The sequence below is a fragment of the Thermobia domestica genome, chromosome 14, assembly GCF_964235325.1.
Source record: "Thermobia domestica chromosome 14, izTheDome1.hap1.1, whole genome shotgun sequence".
Classification (NCBI taxonomy): Eukaryota; Metazoa; Arthropoda; class Insecta; order Zygentoma; family Lepismatidae; genus Thermobia; species Thermobia domestica.
In genome coordinates this window covers 156617775-156634894 of record NC_137467.1, presented here as the reverse complement: position 1 = coordinate 156634894, position 17120 = coordinate 156617775, and the positions used below count along the sequence as shown (strand labels likewise).

At 35.6% G+C, this 17120-nt stretch overlaps 1 protein-coding gene across 1 annotated transcript in view; it reads left to right on the top strand.

Moving 5' to 3' along the window:
- The first annotated feature begins 7919 nt into the window (after positions 1 to 7919).
- The window catches only part of Pex16 (peroxisomal biogenesis factor 16), a 53119-nt gene continuing 43918 nt past the window's right edge, over positions 7920 to 17120 (top strand). The window contains exons 1-2 of the mRNA XM_081739111.1: positions 7920 to 8297; positions 14878 to 15118. Of these exons, the coding sequence (XP_081595237.1) occupies positions 8177 to 8297; positions 14878 to 15118 (362 nt within the window). The 5' untranslated portion in view covers positions 7920 to 8176. The remainder of the gene's footprint in view (positions 8298 to 14877; positions 15119 to 17120) is intronic.

Below are 17120 nucleotides of genomic sequence, written 5' to 3'. Positions count from 1 at the left end.
GCGCAATTTAAAACCCTGAGAAAAAGATAACTTCAACAAGTGCTTCCAATCGTAGAATCAACGTTGGAATAAATGCACCGCAAGCTATGGGAGTACTTTGAAGGATATTGATTTACATTTTATATAAGCTTATTACGTTGTTCGTAATAAAAATGATTCGCCGTACTTTTTGATCATGCCTCGTACAAGAGAGAGAGAGAGAGAGAGATTGTGTGTGTGTGTGTGTGTGTGTGTGTGTGTGTGTGTGTGTGTGTGTGTGGATTGACTCAATGAACTCAACCAAGATAATCAGGGGCCGCGGTGGCTCAGTGGAAGAGCGATCACCTCTGGTGCTTGGGGTCCAGGGTTCGATCCCAGCCCCCGCCAAGTGAACTTTGTGGTGCACAAACACCGTGTGCGTGGGTTTCCTCGGGGTTCCCCTGTTTCCTTCCATTTTCTTCATTCCACCATTTCATTCATTAGTCATCATCACCGTCTCCTTTAGCCTAACCGGCATAACCGTAGGACGTAAAAATCAAAGATTTCATTTTTTTTCAACCAAGATAATCAGTTTAGTAATGTATTGCAAAAACAGAAAAAATCAAAAATTCATTTTCATTCAACAGTTATCATGTGCGATAACGAACAGACGTAATTCACTGTTACCCATTAAGATTTTGTTGGATTGTCTCCATTAACTATTTCGATCAAGATAATGTCTCTTCCTGTCGATTGTATCGCTTTCATTCAAGAGTTATCGTGTGGAGTAACGGACGGACGCAAGCACTAACATTACAACCTTAAAAGTCCCCCTTTGCGTGGTCCTAATGACTACACAATGGAAATCTGCTACTTAAGAACAGATATAACAGCCACTTGCTTTTTCCTATTTCTTTGCTTCTTCCTTATACGCATGAGGGCAGTTCGGAAAGTAACATCCGATTGGTTAAAAAAAAAAAGAAACACCAAAGTAAATAAGAATTTATTATATACCGTACATCTGAAAACAACTACTTTGCTCTATTTTTCAACATAGTTTCCACAAACATTCAAGGACTTATACTAGCTTAGAAATTCCATCAGCATAAAAAATCTCCCGCGTCTGTCTTCAACCAGCCTGTGAACGCATCTTTCAGCTCCTCATCATCACCAAAGCACTGAGTCCTGGAAATTTGTGAAAATTCATCAGAAAGCTCCGAGATTGCGAAACATCGATTTTCACAAACTTTTACATCAACTTTCTGAAGGAGTTCATCAATGACAATTGATGGCCTGCCACTCCTCTCTTCGTCAGGAATACTTATTCGTCCACTTTTAAATGAACGAACCCATTCACGAATGACTCCTTCACTCATCACACTTGGTTCACACACGACAGAAAGTTCCCGATGAATAGTTGCTCCCGAATATTGTTTTGCCGTAAGAAAACATATAACAGATGGCACCTCGCACTTGGCGGGTTTTCTGTTGTAACACACATTTTGAGCAGTGAAGCCGTATCTAGCATCTTGGTGCTAGTTCTAGCATAATTCTCATGCATTTAGCATCTAGCATCTTGACTTTAGCATCTTGGCCAAATCTAGCATAATTTCATTCTTCCCTCTGATGAACAGAAAAAGTACTAAGATTTAGATGGTTCAAGAACCGTCGGGAATTATTCTTCTTAGTTGAAGCGATAGTTGGAACAATCAGGCCAGTCAGTATTTCCGCGGTGGTAATTTATTGTTGAATTGAGAGAATGTTCAAAAATAGCAAAACGTGACACTACAAATCATATTTACTTACCCATAGTTTTATTACTGTCAACTGAAACCTGAATGTTTGGTTATCTGGGATGTTTCTGTCCCTTTCAATTTACAACTTGAGAGGGGAGGGATATAAACGTCAGGGGACAGTTAGTAATACACTAAAAGAAATGCTTCAGGCCTGTGTCGGAAGCGGCATGTTGTGTATATATTTCTTAAAATGTTATCCATTCATAAAAAAAATAAATTCGACCTTCCTTCTCTATAATGTGCCATTTACCAATTTATTTCATTATCATACCTGACAGCGTCATATTAGCTTTGTACATGAATACAGGTGAAACACTTCATTGAAATAATGAAGATAAGTACGGCCGGGTCTTTAAAATTAGTTAGGAAAGATAATTTGAAAATCTGGCATAATTTACAAAAATTTGGCATAATTCAGACCCGTGTTTGGCATCATCGCTATAGTCTCGAGTGTGGCAACCCTGATTTTGAGACGCTACAAAAGTGGAACTAGTGATCAGACAACCTTCACTCTACCACGGCTGGAAGCAGGCTGATCTACCGCGCAAGTTTACGCAAAGATAGTAGCGCTGTCCCAATTCTTCACGCACTGTGATCAATTGGAGGTTACTTTCAGCTTTTATTCGTTCCCTTAAACAATATATGGGAAGGCCATGTTCCACCTGTCTCAGGAAAGGGGGCATTATTTCAGGGGGCAAGGGAGACAACTGCCCTCTGATTTTGAGTAGCACATGCTTTTTTTTTTAATGTACACTAATATACTAACAAAAAAGATAAAACTCCTATGATGACCGAGAATCTTGCTTTCTCTCTCTAATGAGAAAATCTGAAATGATGCTCACGTCAGAGATACCAGTGGTGTTCTAACAGAAAATCTAAGGACTAAATACTCCTTTTTTATCTGAAGTAATTGTGATAGAAATTTGTTCCGAAATGTTTCTTCTTTCTTTCTTTCTTTTTTTCTTTCAAAATTACTCAAATCCTACTCTGTACTGTTTTGGGGGTCATCCATTACCAGTTTGCATCGTCGTAACGAATAATTTGCGACAATCAACATAGCAATTATAATGACTTCTTTTTTCATTTGTTTTGCGTTGCGTTGCTGTGCGAAGATCGGTACGGTATAACTTCCTATGTGGGAGTATACTGTACGTACATTCAACTGTGATATTGCGCATTTTTGTGCAACTTTTTTTTTTTAACTCTTTGTAGTGTTGTAAAAAAAACGTTTTTTTTTCTGTGAAGTTTTTTTCAATAAAAAACATCGTTCTTTTTCACGTTTTTTTCAAATGTCTGTTTTTTTCTGGCAACTATTATTTATTGATTTATTTTGCAGATTATTGAAATAATCAACAGAACTTAAGTCGAAGCCCTCGTAACTTACAAATCGTTTGTTTCTTTGTACCTATATACTAGCAAAATTGTGTGATTATTCCTTTCGGACCCAGGTAATTTTTTGGCGTTTTCCTACATTTTCAGTTAGTGACTTATTGCTCAAAAACCGTTTATTCAATTGATATGGTTAAGGCCTTGTTTTTTAGAAAATGGATGTGGCTATATTTTGGTGTAAGTTACATTGCAGTCTTGCCAACGGGTGGGAAATTATTGAAGAAAATGTAGGGGTAAAAATATACAAAAAATTCCGTAACCGAAGTTCAAAATTCTTTGTGTCTAGTACCACTCCTGCCATATGGGTTCAAGTCACCTAAAAACATTCTTTGGTGTGTTGACAAGATACAGTGAAATCCTGAAGTCACTGGCTTCCATTCAAAGAGGGAAACAAAAAATTCTCTTTCATCATACACATGAAATTTTGACACTTTTTACGCCTCCGAAGCAAAAATCAACAGATATACCGGGGCTAAAGCTTCTCTAATTATCCCATTGAAACTTTTTATGCTGCGTTCTGTAGGCCAAAGAAGAAGCTTTCAGGTAGTGGTACGTTTGTTTCAATGTAGCCAGCAAGAGGGAAATAATAGCGGGGAAAGGGAAATTTTCCGAAATTTTCACCTAAAATGGGGAATTAATTGTTTTGGCTGGAAACACTGCCATCAGACAGACGAAAATATCTGAAAATAAACCATGATACCCCCAAAATTTATATTACACGTATCATGGCGATATCTAACAAAGTAACCATAAAATTAAAACAAAATCTCATTCTACCTCAGAAATTTCTCCAGTTTCTTGCCATTTACAGAACATGGTTTATTATAAATCTCAACTGTACTTCCCCTAATTATTCTAGTGAAACTTTTTATGGTGCGCTGTGTAGCCTAAGAACGAGGCTTTTAGACACTGGTACGTTTGTTCGAATGTAGCCAACATGAGGGAAATAATAGAGACAAAAATGGAATTTTTCAAAATTTCCTCTTAAAATCTGGAATTAAAATTTTCTGTAGCTGGCAACACTGCTATCAGACACACAAACTATCATAAAATAAGCTTTGGTATCCCTCTAATATATCCTACAAGTATTGTGACGATATCTAATAAAGTAAGCATGTCAATAAAAATATCTCATTCTACCTAAAAAAAAAAAAGTTATCTTTCCACTTAGAGAACAAGGTCTACTGTAAACCTCAACTGTACTTCCCCTAATTATCCTATTAATAACTTTCTATAGTACGTTGTGTAGAGCAAAGACGATAATTTCAGATAGTGATACGTTTGTTCCGATGTAGCGAACAAGTGGGAAATAATAGAAACAAAACAAAAAAATTTTCCCAAAATTTCCCCCTAAAATCTGGAATTACATTTTTTTGTAGCTGGCAACGCTGCTACCTGATAGACGAAAACTATCTTAAATTAAACATTGGTACACCACTAATATATCCTATAAGTATCATGCCGATATTTAAGGAACAAAGCTTCTAATTACCAAAAAATATATTACGGTAAACAGAAAAGTAGGGAAAAACTAGAAGAATCAAGGGTAAGAACCTAAATACGAATTTTCCGTGTGCCCCCTAATTACCCCATTGTAACGATCTGTATCCGCGTTTATTCAGTAAGGATAAATGTTCGACTGGCGTAAGCTGACTTGCACTCGGACGTATAGATACGGATTTATAAACAAATTTTCGAATTTTTTATCCAAATTTAGGGAAATTTTAATTTACCTAATTGGAAACACTACGCGCAGGCCCGTCCAATTGATGTCAACAATTAGATGTCCATCCGAGGTATCTACCTGGCAAGTCTTAAGGAAGTCTCTCTACAATGAAGGAAGCTACAAGGAAAAAAGAAGTAAAGGAAATTCGAAAATTCTCGAATTTTTGACTGGGCTGAAATTTGAGAAGGAAATTCGACCCCGAGAAGAAAAAGAAATTAATATGATAAACTGTGGTCCAAACATATTTAGCAAAAATAATATCTCGATACCTTAATTAGTGTCCACACAGGAGCGTATTAAAAAAGTGCCACACCCGTATGTGCCACTTTGGCCACCTGGATCCGAAAGGGTTACGGGTGTACATTTTATTACATTTTTTTGACTACTAACCCGTGTTGTTGTTGTAGTTATAGTCTCGACTAATAATAATATCGTTGTTGTAAACAATCACTTTATAAGGAAAATTTTCTCTCCTTTCTACATATTAGTTCCAATATTGTTGTTGAGAAATGCAGGGTGTATCAAAATGAATATCGGGGTTTTAAGTCTTCGTAGTACTTATTACATGTTACGTACAATTATATACAATACCTCAAGTAAAAGAGTACCTCAAACAGTCTTTGCTACAAGTGTTCGATGTGAGCTTCATTCGTCAGACGGGACACATCTAGTCGATAGACGAGAAAGGCCCATAAACTTTCCGCCATACCGCACAAAACATTCAATTTAGTGGAGTTTCGTTGCAACTGTACCGTCTGAGGATTTGCTGACCGCCAGATGCGAACATTATGAGTATTCACATTAGCTCTTAGGTAAAATATCGATTTATCTCTGAAGACGACACGATCTAGAAAATCTTCATTGTTGTGCAGCAATATTTCATCTGTGAAATTGGCACGTAAACCGTAGTCTATAGGCTTTAGACCTTTAGCAACTGCAAACGATGAGGACGTAGTTGCAAGCGTCTCCTTAATATTCTTCACACAGAAGGTTGCACTGTAACTACAGATTCAGTCTTTATTAAAATACAAACAGCTTTCCGCTCTCTAGTCTCATCTTTGCTACTAGCTCTTTCTAACGGCAGACAGAGGAAACAATGTATGTGCATGTGTGTGTACAAAACTGTTTGAGTTGCTCTTTTATTTGATAATATTTATAATTGAAGCGCTTGGAGGATAAAGGTGGTATGTAACAAATTGAATATGATGGGAAAATTGACTTTCACAACTTTGTCCGTTAACATACCACCTTCATCGTTTCTAAATATCTGCACCAGGACGAGGACTCACCAAATAATATGTTAGGTAGCATGAGTAGCATATAACACGTGCATGAACAGCCAGAATGCAACATTTCGAAAAATGTAACATAATACCTTTATCCTCCAAGCGCTTCAATTGTAAGTTAATTGCAATAGATACTACCAATTTTCAAAGCTCTAATATTAATTTTGAAACACCCTGCATTACTTCAAATTGAGTCATCCTATATTCATGTCTTGTATATACATATCATCAGGGCCAGCCCTAGGCAATTTGTCGCCTCGTGCAATGGCATAATTTGCCGCCTCCCCCTTTCTCCAGAAAGAACAAATCTTAAAAGTCATGATTTTAAGTATGCTACTCCAGCATGAACAATAAAGGGAAGGGTAAGTGCAGTCGCACTCAGAAAGGCTTAATTACTTACTTGTACTAAAAGTACAATCTCCTTGTGTCTGTTTTTTCTTTAAATATTAATCTTTAATGTTAGTGAGAGATAAAGGAAACACACCTGCAGAGGAAAGATGGTAATCCTTTTTACAGAATTCAATATCGAGCTTCAATCTCAATGTATCAGTTTGCAATTCCAGTGCAACTAGCTCTTTTCTCTTTATTTCTTGATTTTTCTTCTACATCTGTTAACATTTAAAAAAAAAAAACTTGTTTCTATCTTCAATGATAAGGAACTTGTTTGTGACAAAAACAAGACTAGTTGTCATATCAAAACTGTTATAACTAACTAAATGGAACAGATATTCGCTACTATTCGAGAATTGAGTTCTTGCATTTCACAACAATCAAGCAATTTGTGCTGGGATTTATTTGACCATTTGCTTTAGCATTGTCCATGTGACCTTAAACTAATGCGACCTAAACACAATTTATGAATGTAGTATTCAAATATTAGGTCAACTTAGTAAATGTAACTACCATCATAATGAAGTCTGTTTCCAACAAGAAATATTTATTTTAAATAATATACTTATGACATATTTTGCCGGACTCTCCATACTTGTCACTCCATGCAAATGCACGTGTTGCATATATGGTAGAGCCGGCTCTGCATATCATATATATATAGTCGACAAATTATTTATATGTTATATTTAGAAAAATACTAGTAGGCAAATTAGTATTAGCTTTTACCTTTAGATAAGTCATTTGAATTTTATACTGTTCGTGACATTATTTTTATACTTATTAAAGACCTGCTTTCAGGAAAAAACAAAATTTCATTTCCACTTTTATTTCTAACTTGATATTGATGAAAACTGCTGAAACCCGAATTGTTAGTAGGTATGCTATTCATATAAATTGTAAAATATTTGTAGCGTATCAATATCTAGTGTTTAATTTATGTTGCATTTTACGGTGATTACACCTACATAAAAATATTCCATACTTAAATAGACGTAAGATGCATTAAAAATGAGTATTTGAAATAAAAACGAAATTTAGAAAAAAACGAGAGGCAATGTTTTTTTTTCTAAAAAAACGTACATTTCTGAAAAAATACGAACGGTTTTTTTTTTTATTTACAACACTAACTCTTTGTAATTTGTATTTTTATTTTAAAAAATTGGCGGAATACAATAATGCAATGCAAGACAACATTATTTACTAATATATTTGTCATGAAGCACTTGCAGTGATAAATCCGGAACCACCCGGGAGATTTTAATTTCCCACAATGCGAATTACCACTTTCTTTTGTTATTTTTGATCTGCAGTAGTTGTTTGTTTTTACAGTGTGGCCAACCAAGTATTTTAACGCTATATTTAATTATATGATCTTCCTCAACAAATGCTAAAATGATATTTTTTTTAAAAAATAACAGATATTAGAATTTCATATTAGGTGCAAGTACCCAGTGAAACTTTTAGATTTGAACTGCCTTTAAGAGTACTGCGTTTGCGTTCCCGTAATGATTGTAGTTTGCAACATGTTTATGTTCACGGTGCAGAACGCTTAAGGCTAAAATTTGTGTATCATCGTTTCTGATTGTTTACCGAGTTGTTCGTATGTAAAGAAAACCAAGTAACATAATATGTCTTTATCAAAGTCTGCTTCTGATTTATATGTATCATACAAAAACTGGTTAAGTAAGAACCCACAATTAGCAGCAGACATAGAAACAAGTGTGAAATGGATATCTTATTTTCTTGCAGGTAAGTACGTAAGAAGTATATTTGAAGTAAAGCAAATCATCCATACTTCTGGTAGATAATGAATGCTTAATTAATGGCATCATCCACTGAATTTTGGGGTAGATATTATAGTCTGTACTTCCTAAAGCGTATGATAAAGATTTTATGTGTCAGTTAGAAATAATTGCTTTTTTCAGAGTAGCTGGTCATAAAAGTAAAAAGATGGATTAAATTTACAATGTCCGCCCTAGTTGATGCAGAGACGAGAAATTACACTATTAATTTCCTGCAGGTGTAGTTTTGGCACACTACTAGAAATAATTGTTGAAAAATTGTAATTCTTTCACTAATTTACTTCTTATTGTCTCCTAAAATATTTGTGCTGGGCGACATAAAAATATCTTGGGCATATATAAAATTCAAGGGGGGGCACCAGAGATAATTGTTGAAAAATTACAATTCTTTGTCGATTTGAGTATAAATATGATTTCTGTATATACGGCATAAGAACTAGTGCAAAGTACAAACCAACCTGTGCTAGGTGGACTCTAAAAATCACGAATGCCATCTAACCTAGTCAGAATAGGATAAAGCTGGTTTGTCCGTTCTGGGGTGCGTCCGAAGCGAGCAGCCGCGTCCGCGATGGTGGGTATACGCGCAAGCGAGGAGAGTGGAAATAAGTGGAAATATGCTAGTTTCAATAGCACTTGTCATGGCTTTACGCTAGTAACGTTCCACTTGTAAACATAAAATACAGCTTCTGTGCACTGCAGAAATACACTGCCGGCGGAAATTAACATCTGATACAGTCATCTTTCATATGCACTCACTTATTTCATCCACCGTAAAGCACTTGTAATGATTTTACACTAGTAACCCTAGACTTGTAAACTTGAAATACAGCTGTATTACTTTGTATAAAACAGGGTTGGCTGGTTTAAACCAGTTGTTTTTTTTTTTTTTAAAAAAAAAAAACGTTTAAACAAAAAAAGAAAAGAACGAAAAATGTTTAAATCGTGTGAACTTAATGGTGATGTTTCCACATATCAAACCACCCGCATACCAAACCGTTTATCTACTTTTCACCTTTTAATCAAGCGGTCCCGTGTTCAATTCTCGGTCGAATCACAACCCATCTTTCAAGTGTAAACCAAGTAGCGATTTGAGGTGTCTCTTTGAGCGAAAGTCTTTTCCGTGATGACATTGGTATTTCATAAGGATTTTAAGCCTGAACATACGAAATGAAACCAAATTATTTATTTCTACTGGAATGAATGCCTATTGTTTTGTAAAGAAGCCAAGGTTGCTTAAACATACTGATAGAAATTGGCCAAATTTATCAACTGCCCAAGTAGCTTTCAACATCAGCTTGGATTTGACTTCGTTTTAATTTTATTGAATGATATCTACATATCAAATTTGTAATTTAATACCTCAGTTTTAGCATAGAAATTATAATACGTTGACCTTAAAATTTTACACATAAATACATTTAAATAACAGGATTTTCCCAATGGCTAAGGCGGGAGTTTCCCGATTTATATATAATTCTGTATAATATTTTTACTTGTGTAACTGTTTATCTTTTTGTCCTTCTGAAATGACTCTTGACAATTATATTAACAAGTAGGCCCATGTAAGGATCAGTACAACGTATATTTATCGGGAGACCTTCGTGAGTGAGTCGGCAATCGCATTTGTGACCAATTAGCCCCGGTTTCGTGTCCAAATGGACAATTTCTTATGTGAGTCCTTTAATCTTATGTGACTCCTTCCAGCATAACCTTGTTGTTACATAATAACACCAACGCGAAACAAACTAATTTCTGTCCATATCTAATATAAATACATAGAATAAATTATTTAAATAAAAAAACGGTTTTTTTTTTTTTTTTCAATGAAAACCATGGTTTTTGCCAACCCTGGTATAAAATTTTGTCGCCTGCAGGAATATGTACCTTATGAGTATATCTTTTCATACAGAGTATTCAATTTCACCTGTAAATCTTCCAAAATGTGGTGCACCAAGACTACACCAGCACCATTAATTTAATTTAAGTTTAGAGATGCCCCTCAGTTTCAAACACAAACAAGTTAAAACACTAAATATTGTTAGGTTAGGTTACCTGATCAGACTTTAGTTAGACCAGAACAATGACTGGAACCGGTTCTCATAGAAGCTTCAATTATCACTTAAATTCAGTAATCTGTGGTTCTCACAGAAATTAAATAGATTCTGTTCATTATTCTTATATAATTCTGTGAAACTCAATGTGGAAATATCACATTGAACGCACCGATTCGCCATCCCATACGACTACCATGCTGCTGAATCATCGAAACCTTTCACGTCTTGTAAATAGTACCCAATTCTACATATCTTTTCTCGTATTAAACTTACTTTACTGCCAAACTTACACACCTAAACTTCACAAGAACTCCAAATCAATTTCGTACCTCATTTCTCCTGTAAATTTTCCTAATTTGTATAAAAAATGGAGGAGCGACTCTAAAGTTAACCCATTAATTTTAACCAAATGAATCCGGACTTCCTTAACCCTAAGCTAACGGGACCCTACCGTACGCTACTTATCCTTGCCTTACTCTACTCTGCTGTATTTTTTTAAAGCGATATTATTTATCGATGCGCAGCTGGAGCATGTATTTTAAAGTTTAGCTAAAAGGACTAATAAGAAAGGTGCAAATTGAGAATAGAGTCCAAGTAGATATTCATTACATACATCTTGTGTTTTCTAACATAATCGACTCTTAGTACTTCTAGAAGAGCAGAATGTTTTAGCTATAATTACAACGTTTGCTTGAGCTTCCTTGTGTCCAGGTGACTAGCGTACACCCCTTTGGGCACTGGAGATTCATGTAATTTGCATCCCACGTTGAATTATAGTTCCATATAGCTTCGTTGCTGAAAAGGACGCTAAACTCCAAATCCACTACCGCTCCAATATCGCTGAAATTTAATAATAATAATAATAATAATAATAAATAAAAAACTTCTTCACCTATTACTAGCATGCAGCAAGCAAATTACATACTTACAGGTCTATAGCGTGCGTGCGAGCATATCTGGCATAAGTAATATATGAGCGACATAATGATATTATATATCATAAAAGCGGCAAGTCCAAGAACAAAGTATCAATCTTGCTTTTTGGTCACTAGTTAGCTTGGTAGTTTATTCGGATTCAGAGGAGGGCGTAGCTGGAGGACTTACATCGATTGCATAAATAGGAGCAGACGCGAAGAACGCGCACAAGTCTGATAGCATAGGGAGAAAAAAATATTTTTCTCTCTTGATGAGTAGACTGAATATTTTATGATTCGTCGTAAAGTTTTCAAGATCGTTCCTTCAAATTGAAGATCATGTTTTGTCACTGCCACTTTTCTTTACCTGATTCCATGAACAATTTCAGGTGATCTGTAAGATCATTCATATAAAGAAATTCTGTACGCCGTTAGAAATTTTCACATGTTCGCCGTCATTAAAAATAAGTGTAGAGATTGCTTATGGATAAAATAATCGCAAGAGTTTTCTTCTCTGAAGACATAGATTCTGAATTTGTTGTTGGATCTAGTTATGTGAAGGTTCAGGGTTAATGTCTTTGTACCTTCCTGAAAGGTTAATTTTGCATTCCTGTTAATGCCATTGAATTCTGCAAGAAGTTCTATTAAGACCTCATCTTCTTTATTAATACTAAGTAGCCATCAACTACCCATATTTGTAAAAGGTATTTGTCATGTTTGAAGCTTGATATATATCACAGCTCAACTTATTTTTTACATGTTTATATCCAGGATGGACCATTTATCTCGATACGCCATGCCCTTGTAACTAATGAACAAAAGACATTGAAATCTCGTATTATACAAAGATCAAGGGGGGGGGGGGTATAATTTGGTATACTCTGTGATACTACAAGGTTAACAGTGGTGCCAACCCAACATAAAGTACTCTTTCAAATAGTACTACGTCAAAATATTACGTATTTCAAATGTACATATAAAACGAAAACTTACAATAGGGTAGAAGAGGGGAATTGGGAGGTATGTTTTTGTCAACCTTTCTTCCCCTCAGGTTATAGGTGTTTTTCTAGTTTTTAAGAACTGATTGTATGAGGCAGGTTCTTGTGCACCTACTGTGGTAGTGATAAGCTTTCTGCATCTTTACCTTTGATGCTGCAACATGTTTATTGTTGTTGGTCTGATTTCCACCCAACTACCCCCTTGGGGTTAATTGGGTGTAAATGAAGAAAACTCAAGCTTTCATTTGGTGTATATAACTTGTATTTCACTTAAAAACTAATAGTTTTATGTGGCCTAGAAAAAATTATAACTTTGTTTTGCGCAAAATAAGGAGTAATTTATTTCTAAATCTCAAAGATATTTGAATGCCTTTTCTAATCTTCCAGTTATTTTTATAGCATAGTATATTATTCTGTGAATTTAATCCAAAATGTATCACATACGAAAAAATATTTATATAACCGGTCAAAACTTTGGCCGAAAACGTAAAAAAATTAGAAAAAGCAGGAGAATAGGCCCTGATGTTCTAACAAACATAGGAGAAGGTAATAAGACTAACTCTAAAATAACTATAAACTATTACAATAGAACATGTGTTGGAACTCTGGATTGATAAACATGTCCTATGTACAGCATCGGCACAATTGGCATAAGCAAAGGCCACTGGAGGCCTAAGTTGAATAAAATAGCTTAATAAGCATAATGCACAAACACAAAAGTGTACATAAAAAAATTTAAAAAAAAAAAAAAGCATTTAAATGAATTCTAAGCAAAAAGTATTCACAGCTCAATTCCACCCATTTACCTCATCAGGCGGTAATTGGGAGGTACAAATTTTAACAGTTTATCTGTGGACAGATAAACATCTATCCACCCAAAATTTGGCTGTAATTAAATTCCGTAAAAATATACTAAAATGCAAAATATAAATTTTTAAGAAAGCTTTCCGCCCATTTACCCCTTCTGCCCTGCCAACCTGATTTTGCAGTGTTGCAAACTAAGGATGCTATAGTATCACAAACGGAGCAATCCAAATGATATCGATCAATGATGGTTGCTGACAAATTTATTTATTAATTTTTTACCTGAGTTTGTACCACATTCAAGGAGTTAAAAACGGGTATTGATTTATTTTTTAGACGAGCAGGTTTTTGTTGTAGCGGCCATTTTCTATAGACTCCTGAGCTTATTTTGAACTTTTCAGAGGATTCCGTGAAACGCTGTAACTTTTTAGGTTTTAAAGATAATAAGTTCAAACCGAAACAATGTGAAAGATAATGGAATGGACAACAATCTATGTTCTGTGTACATTTAGACATACTTTAGAACGTCGAAAAAAGAAGGTCTGAACATTGAGGTTGGAAACCTAGAAATGGCCATTTTGGAATGTACATTTTGAAACGAAATAAATCACACACGCCTTCAATTTTTTGTTTACATAGGGATTAAATAGTAGACAACGTTCTAAACAAGTTGCAGATCTGAGAACCATATCTTGATTTTTTGGAAATGTTTAAACGTTGCGAATTTTCGAAAATCGAGTATTGTAATCTTCGTATCTATCGAAAACCGTTTATATAATTGGTTGAGGTATTATCTAAGTAGCTTTTCGAAATGAAGGCAAATTTTCAATCTCTTGTAATTTTGTTCGTATTCATTTGAAATCCATCATGTTATAGAATTAGACACTAAAAGGAATACTCCATTCAAAATGGTCCATCATTGTCTACTGATTGAATCTATTAATCTATAGTTACTTGTTCATAAGATCTTCAGTTGTATATTTTTCACCTGTTAACTGTCAGTGTAATTTTGGTATAAAATTTCACTATTCGATCAAGAAATATTTTATCCTGAGCTTCAGATATTCTGATGCAACCTAATATTAGTTTAGTTCACAGAATTTAAGCATTTTGTATAAGAAGTTAGTTTAACACGCAGTTTCCCTCGCACTTGTTCCGCATATGTCCGTTCAGAAGATTTGACTTATTGAACATATTACTGATGAAGTGTTAGTTTGTGAATAAATTGTAAATAATAATAGATTTTCAGAACAGTTATTACTAATACTATTAAGCTTCTTACTAGAATATTTTGTTGTTTAATATTACTCTAATAGTTCTACAAACAGTTCTTTGGAACTAGGAAGCTCCACTGATTGCTCTTGTTCCTTCCTATGGAATGATCAGTTTTGTTTGATTCTTGTTTTTTTTTTTTTTTTTTTTTTTTTTTTTTTTTTTTTTTTTTGAAAATAACCACGAAACAGAGTCTCATAATAGGAGTGAAACTTGAAGCTATTATTATTTCTTCTTTCCAGTTGAAATGTTAAAAAAAAAAAAAAAAAAAAAAAAGCATGAAAAGATTTTTTTTTTTTTTTTCAAAAAGCCGTTTCATTTTCGAGCCATTGCATAAGTACTTAGTATTACGTCTACAGGAAAGTGACTTACCGTGTGCCCTCAGAAGTTATTTTTCTTATGAATATGTGCCCTATAACTTCTGTCGGTAGATATTATGTCTATATTTTATTTATCTATTTATTATTATTATTACTATTTTGCAGGTCGCTTCAACAACTCAGGAGTTCTGTCCGAACTGGTATATTCATTGTCAAACCTATTGGTTCTTCTTAATGACTGCCTAATTAACAGTTCTCGAAGACTTGCTTCACCAGAGACTGGAGACAAACTGAAGATTTTTCTCACTGTTATTGAGTATATCGAAGTCTTTCTGGAAATATCTGCATTGAAATTATGGGGAGAAATAGGAAAATGGATCGTTATTTGCGTAGTTCAGTTAATCAAGTGAGTATTTACTAATAGAGATAAGGTTGAAATGTAATTGCATCAATTGAATTTTTTTTTCACATAGAATAGTTGATGGAAATCCTTCTAAGAATCTGGTTTCATGGTACAAGGTTGTAGTACGAGAAGTTGTCAAAAAATTTCAAGAATAGTTCTGTGAACGTGCCAGCAGATGGCAGCGCAAGGATGCACTCGCAGGCGGTGGGAGTACCAACCTTTATAAGTCAGTGTGCCAAGAGACATCGTCCTGTGTACAACTGGAGCAGTGCAACTGGTTCTATTCTGACTACGTCTGTTACCGTGTTTGCGATTTCATCATGTACAGCAAGTTAGAACATTGAGTGAACATGAAATTCTGTGTCAAACTAGGCAAATCCGCCACCGAGATGCTTGATATGATTCGGCAAGTGTACGACGATGCTGCAATGAGTCGTGCGAGGTGTTTTGAGTGGCACGTGTGCTTCAAGAGCGGAATAACATCACTGGAAGACGATGAGAGATCAGGACGACCTTCAACGAGTGCAACATCAAAAAAGGTTGCAACCATTCGGCAACTTGTGCGTGACCATCGTCGGAGAACAGTCCACAGCATTGCTGTCATTGTCGATGTGTCATTCAAAACAGTGCAGGAAATCCTCACGTGTGATTTTATGCGCCGTATTGTTGCCAGGTTCATCCCCGGGCTGCTGACTCAGGAGCAGAAGCAACATCGCGTTGAAGTCTGCCAAGAACTCCGTCAGTGTGCAGTGGAAGATCGTTGCTATTGACGAAACTTGGGTGTAGGGCACGACCCTGAAAGAATGCAAGTCTTCTCGCAGAAAGGCGAGGCAGATCCGCAGCTCGACCAAGTGCATACTCGTCGTCTTTTTCGACATTCGCAGCATTTTGCATCATGAATTAGACCCGAAGGGCCAGATCGTCAATTGCGAGTTCTACTGCCATGTTTTAAGGCGTCTAAGGGAGGACATCAGCGAAAGCGGCCGGATCCGTGGTGCGCGAAAAACTGACTGTCCCACGACAACAATGCACGTCACCGTGTTCTCGCACGTGAGTTTCTCACCAAAAAGATCTCCCGCATCCACTCCACTCGCCAGATTTGCCTCCTGCGGACTAGGCTATCTTTCTGAAGCTGAAGATCCAGCTCAAAGGTCAGCGTTTGGATACCATTGCGGAAGGTGCTTGGCACGCTTCGAAAAGAAAACTTTCAGGACACATTCTAGCAGTTGCGGAAACGCTGGGAGCCCTGTGTTGCTGTACAAGGTGACTGTTTTGAAGGTGATAGTGTGTAGACGTAGATAAATAAAGTACTTTTTTGCAAATAGAACTAGTCTTGAAATTTTTCGATACCACATTTATCTTACATCGGAGCAGTATGGATGGACTTGTGCTAGCAAATATAAGGTTGTCTAAAACATATTGAGCCTTTGGAGGTCAAAATTTAGAATACTTTATTGTTATTTGAAGATAACAGTATGAAACCACATATACACCATTTTGTTCAATTACTTTCTCACATTTTTCCGGCAACACCGTCATTTCACCGTTAGAACTTCCGTGGTCAAAAATTGTTTCTGGCCAAACCAGAAATTTCTTGTCGGTTGTTGCTACAAACTAGCCTGAAGTGTTACAGCAGTTAATACTTTTGCGCCTCCTCCGTTTCTTCCATCTTCTTGTTCACGATTGAAGATCCGAATCTTCCGAGATCGAAAGTCTAACTTATGCAAGAAATTATGAGTTGTTCTACACAAAACACTAAAATGAGGAATAATTATTAAATTTTAGTGACCACTACATACACTAACTAACAACTAGAAGTACCAGTATAATGTATTAGAACTTGTAACGTGCCTCGATGGACGCCGTTCTGGGCCACTGGATATTAGATCCAGGACAACTGTATAAAGTATTTAAGGGGTTAGAGTTGTTAGACCTATTTTCTCTATCATAAGAAATTAACTGGTGTATTATCAAATCTATGGCTAAAGATTATGAATCTGAATAA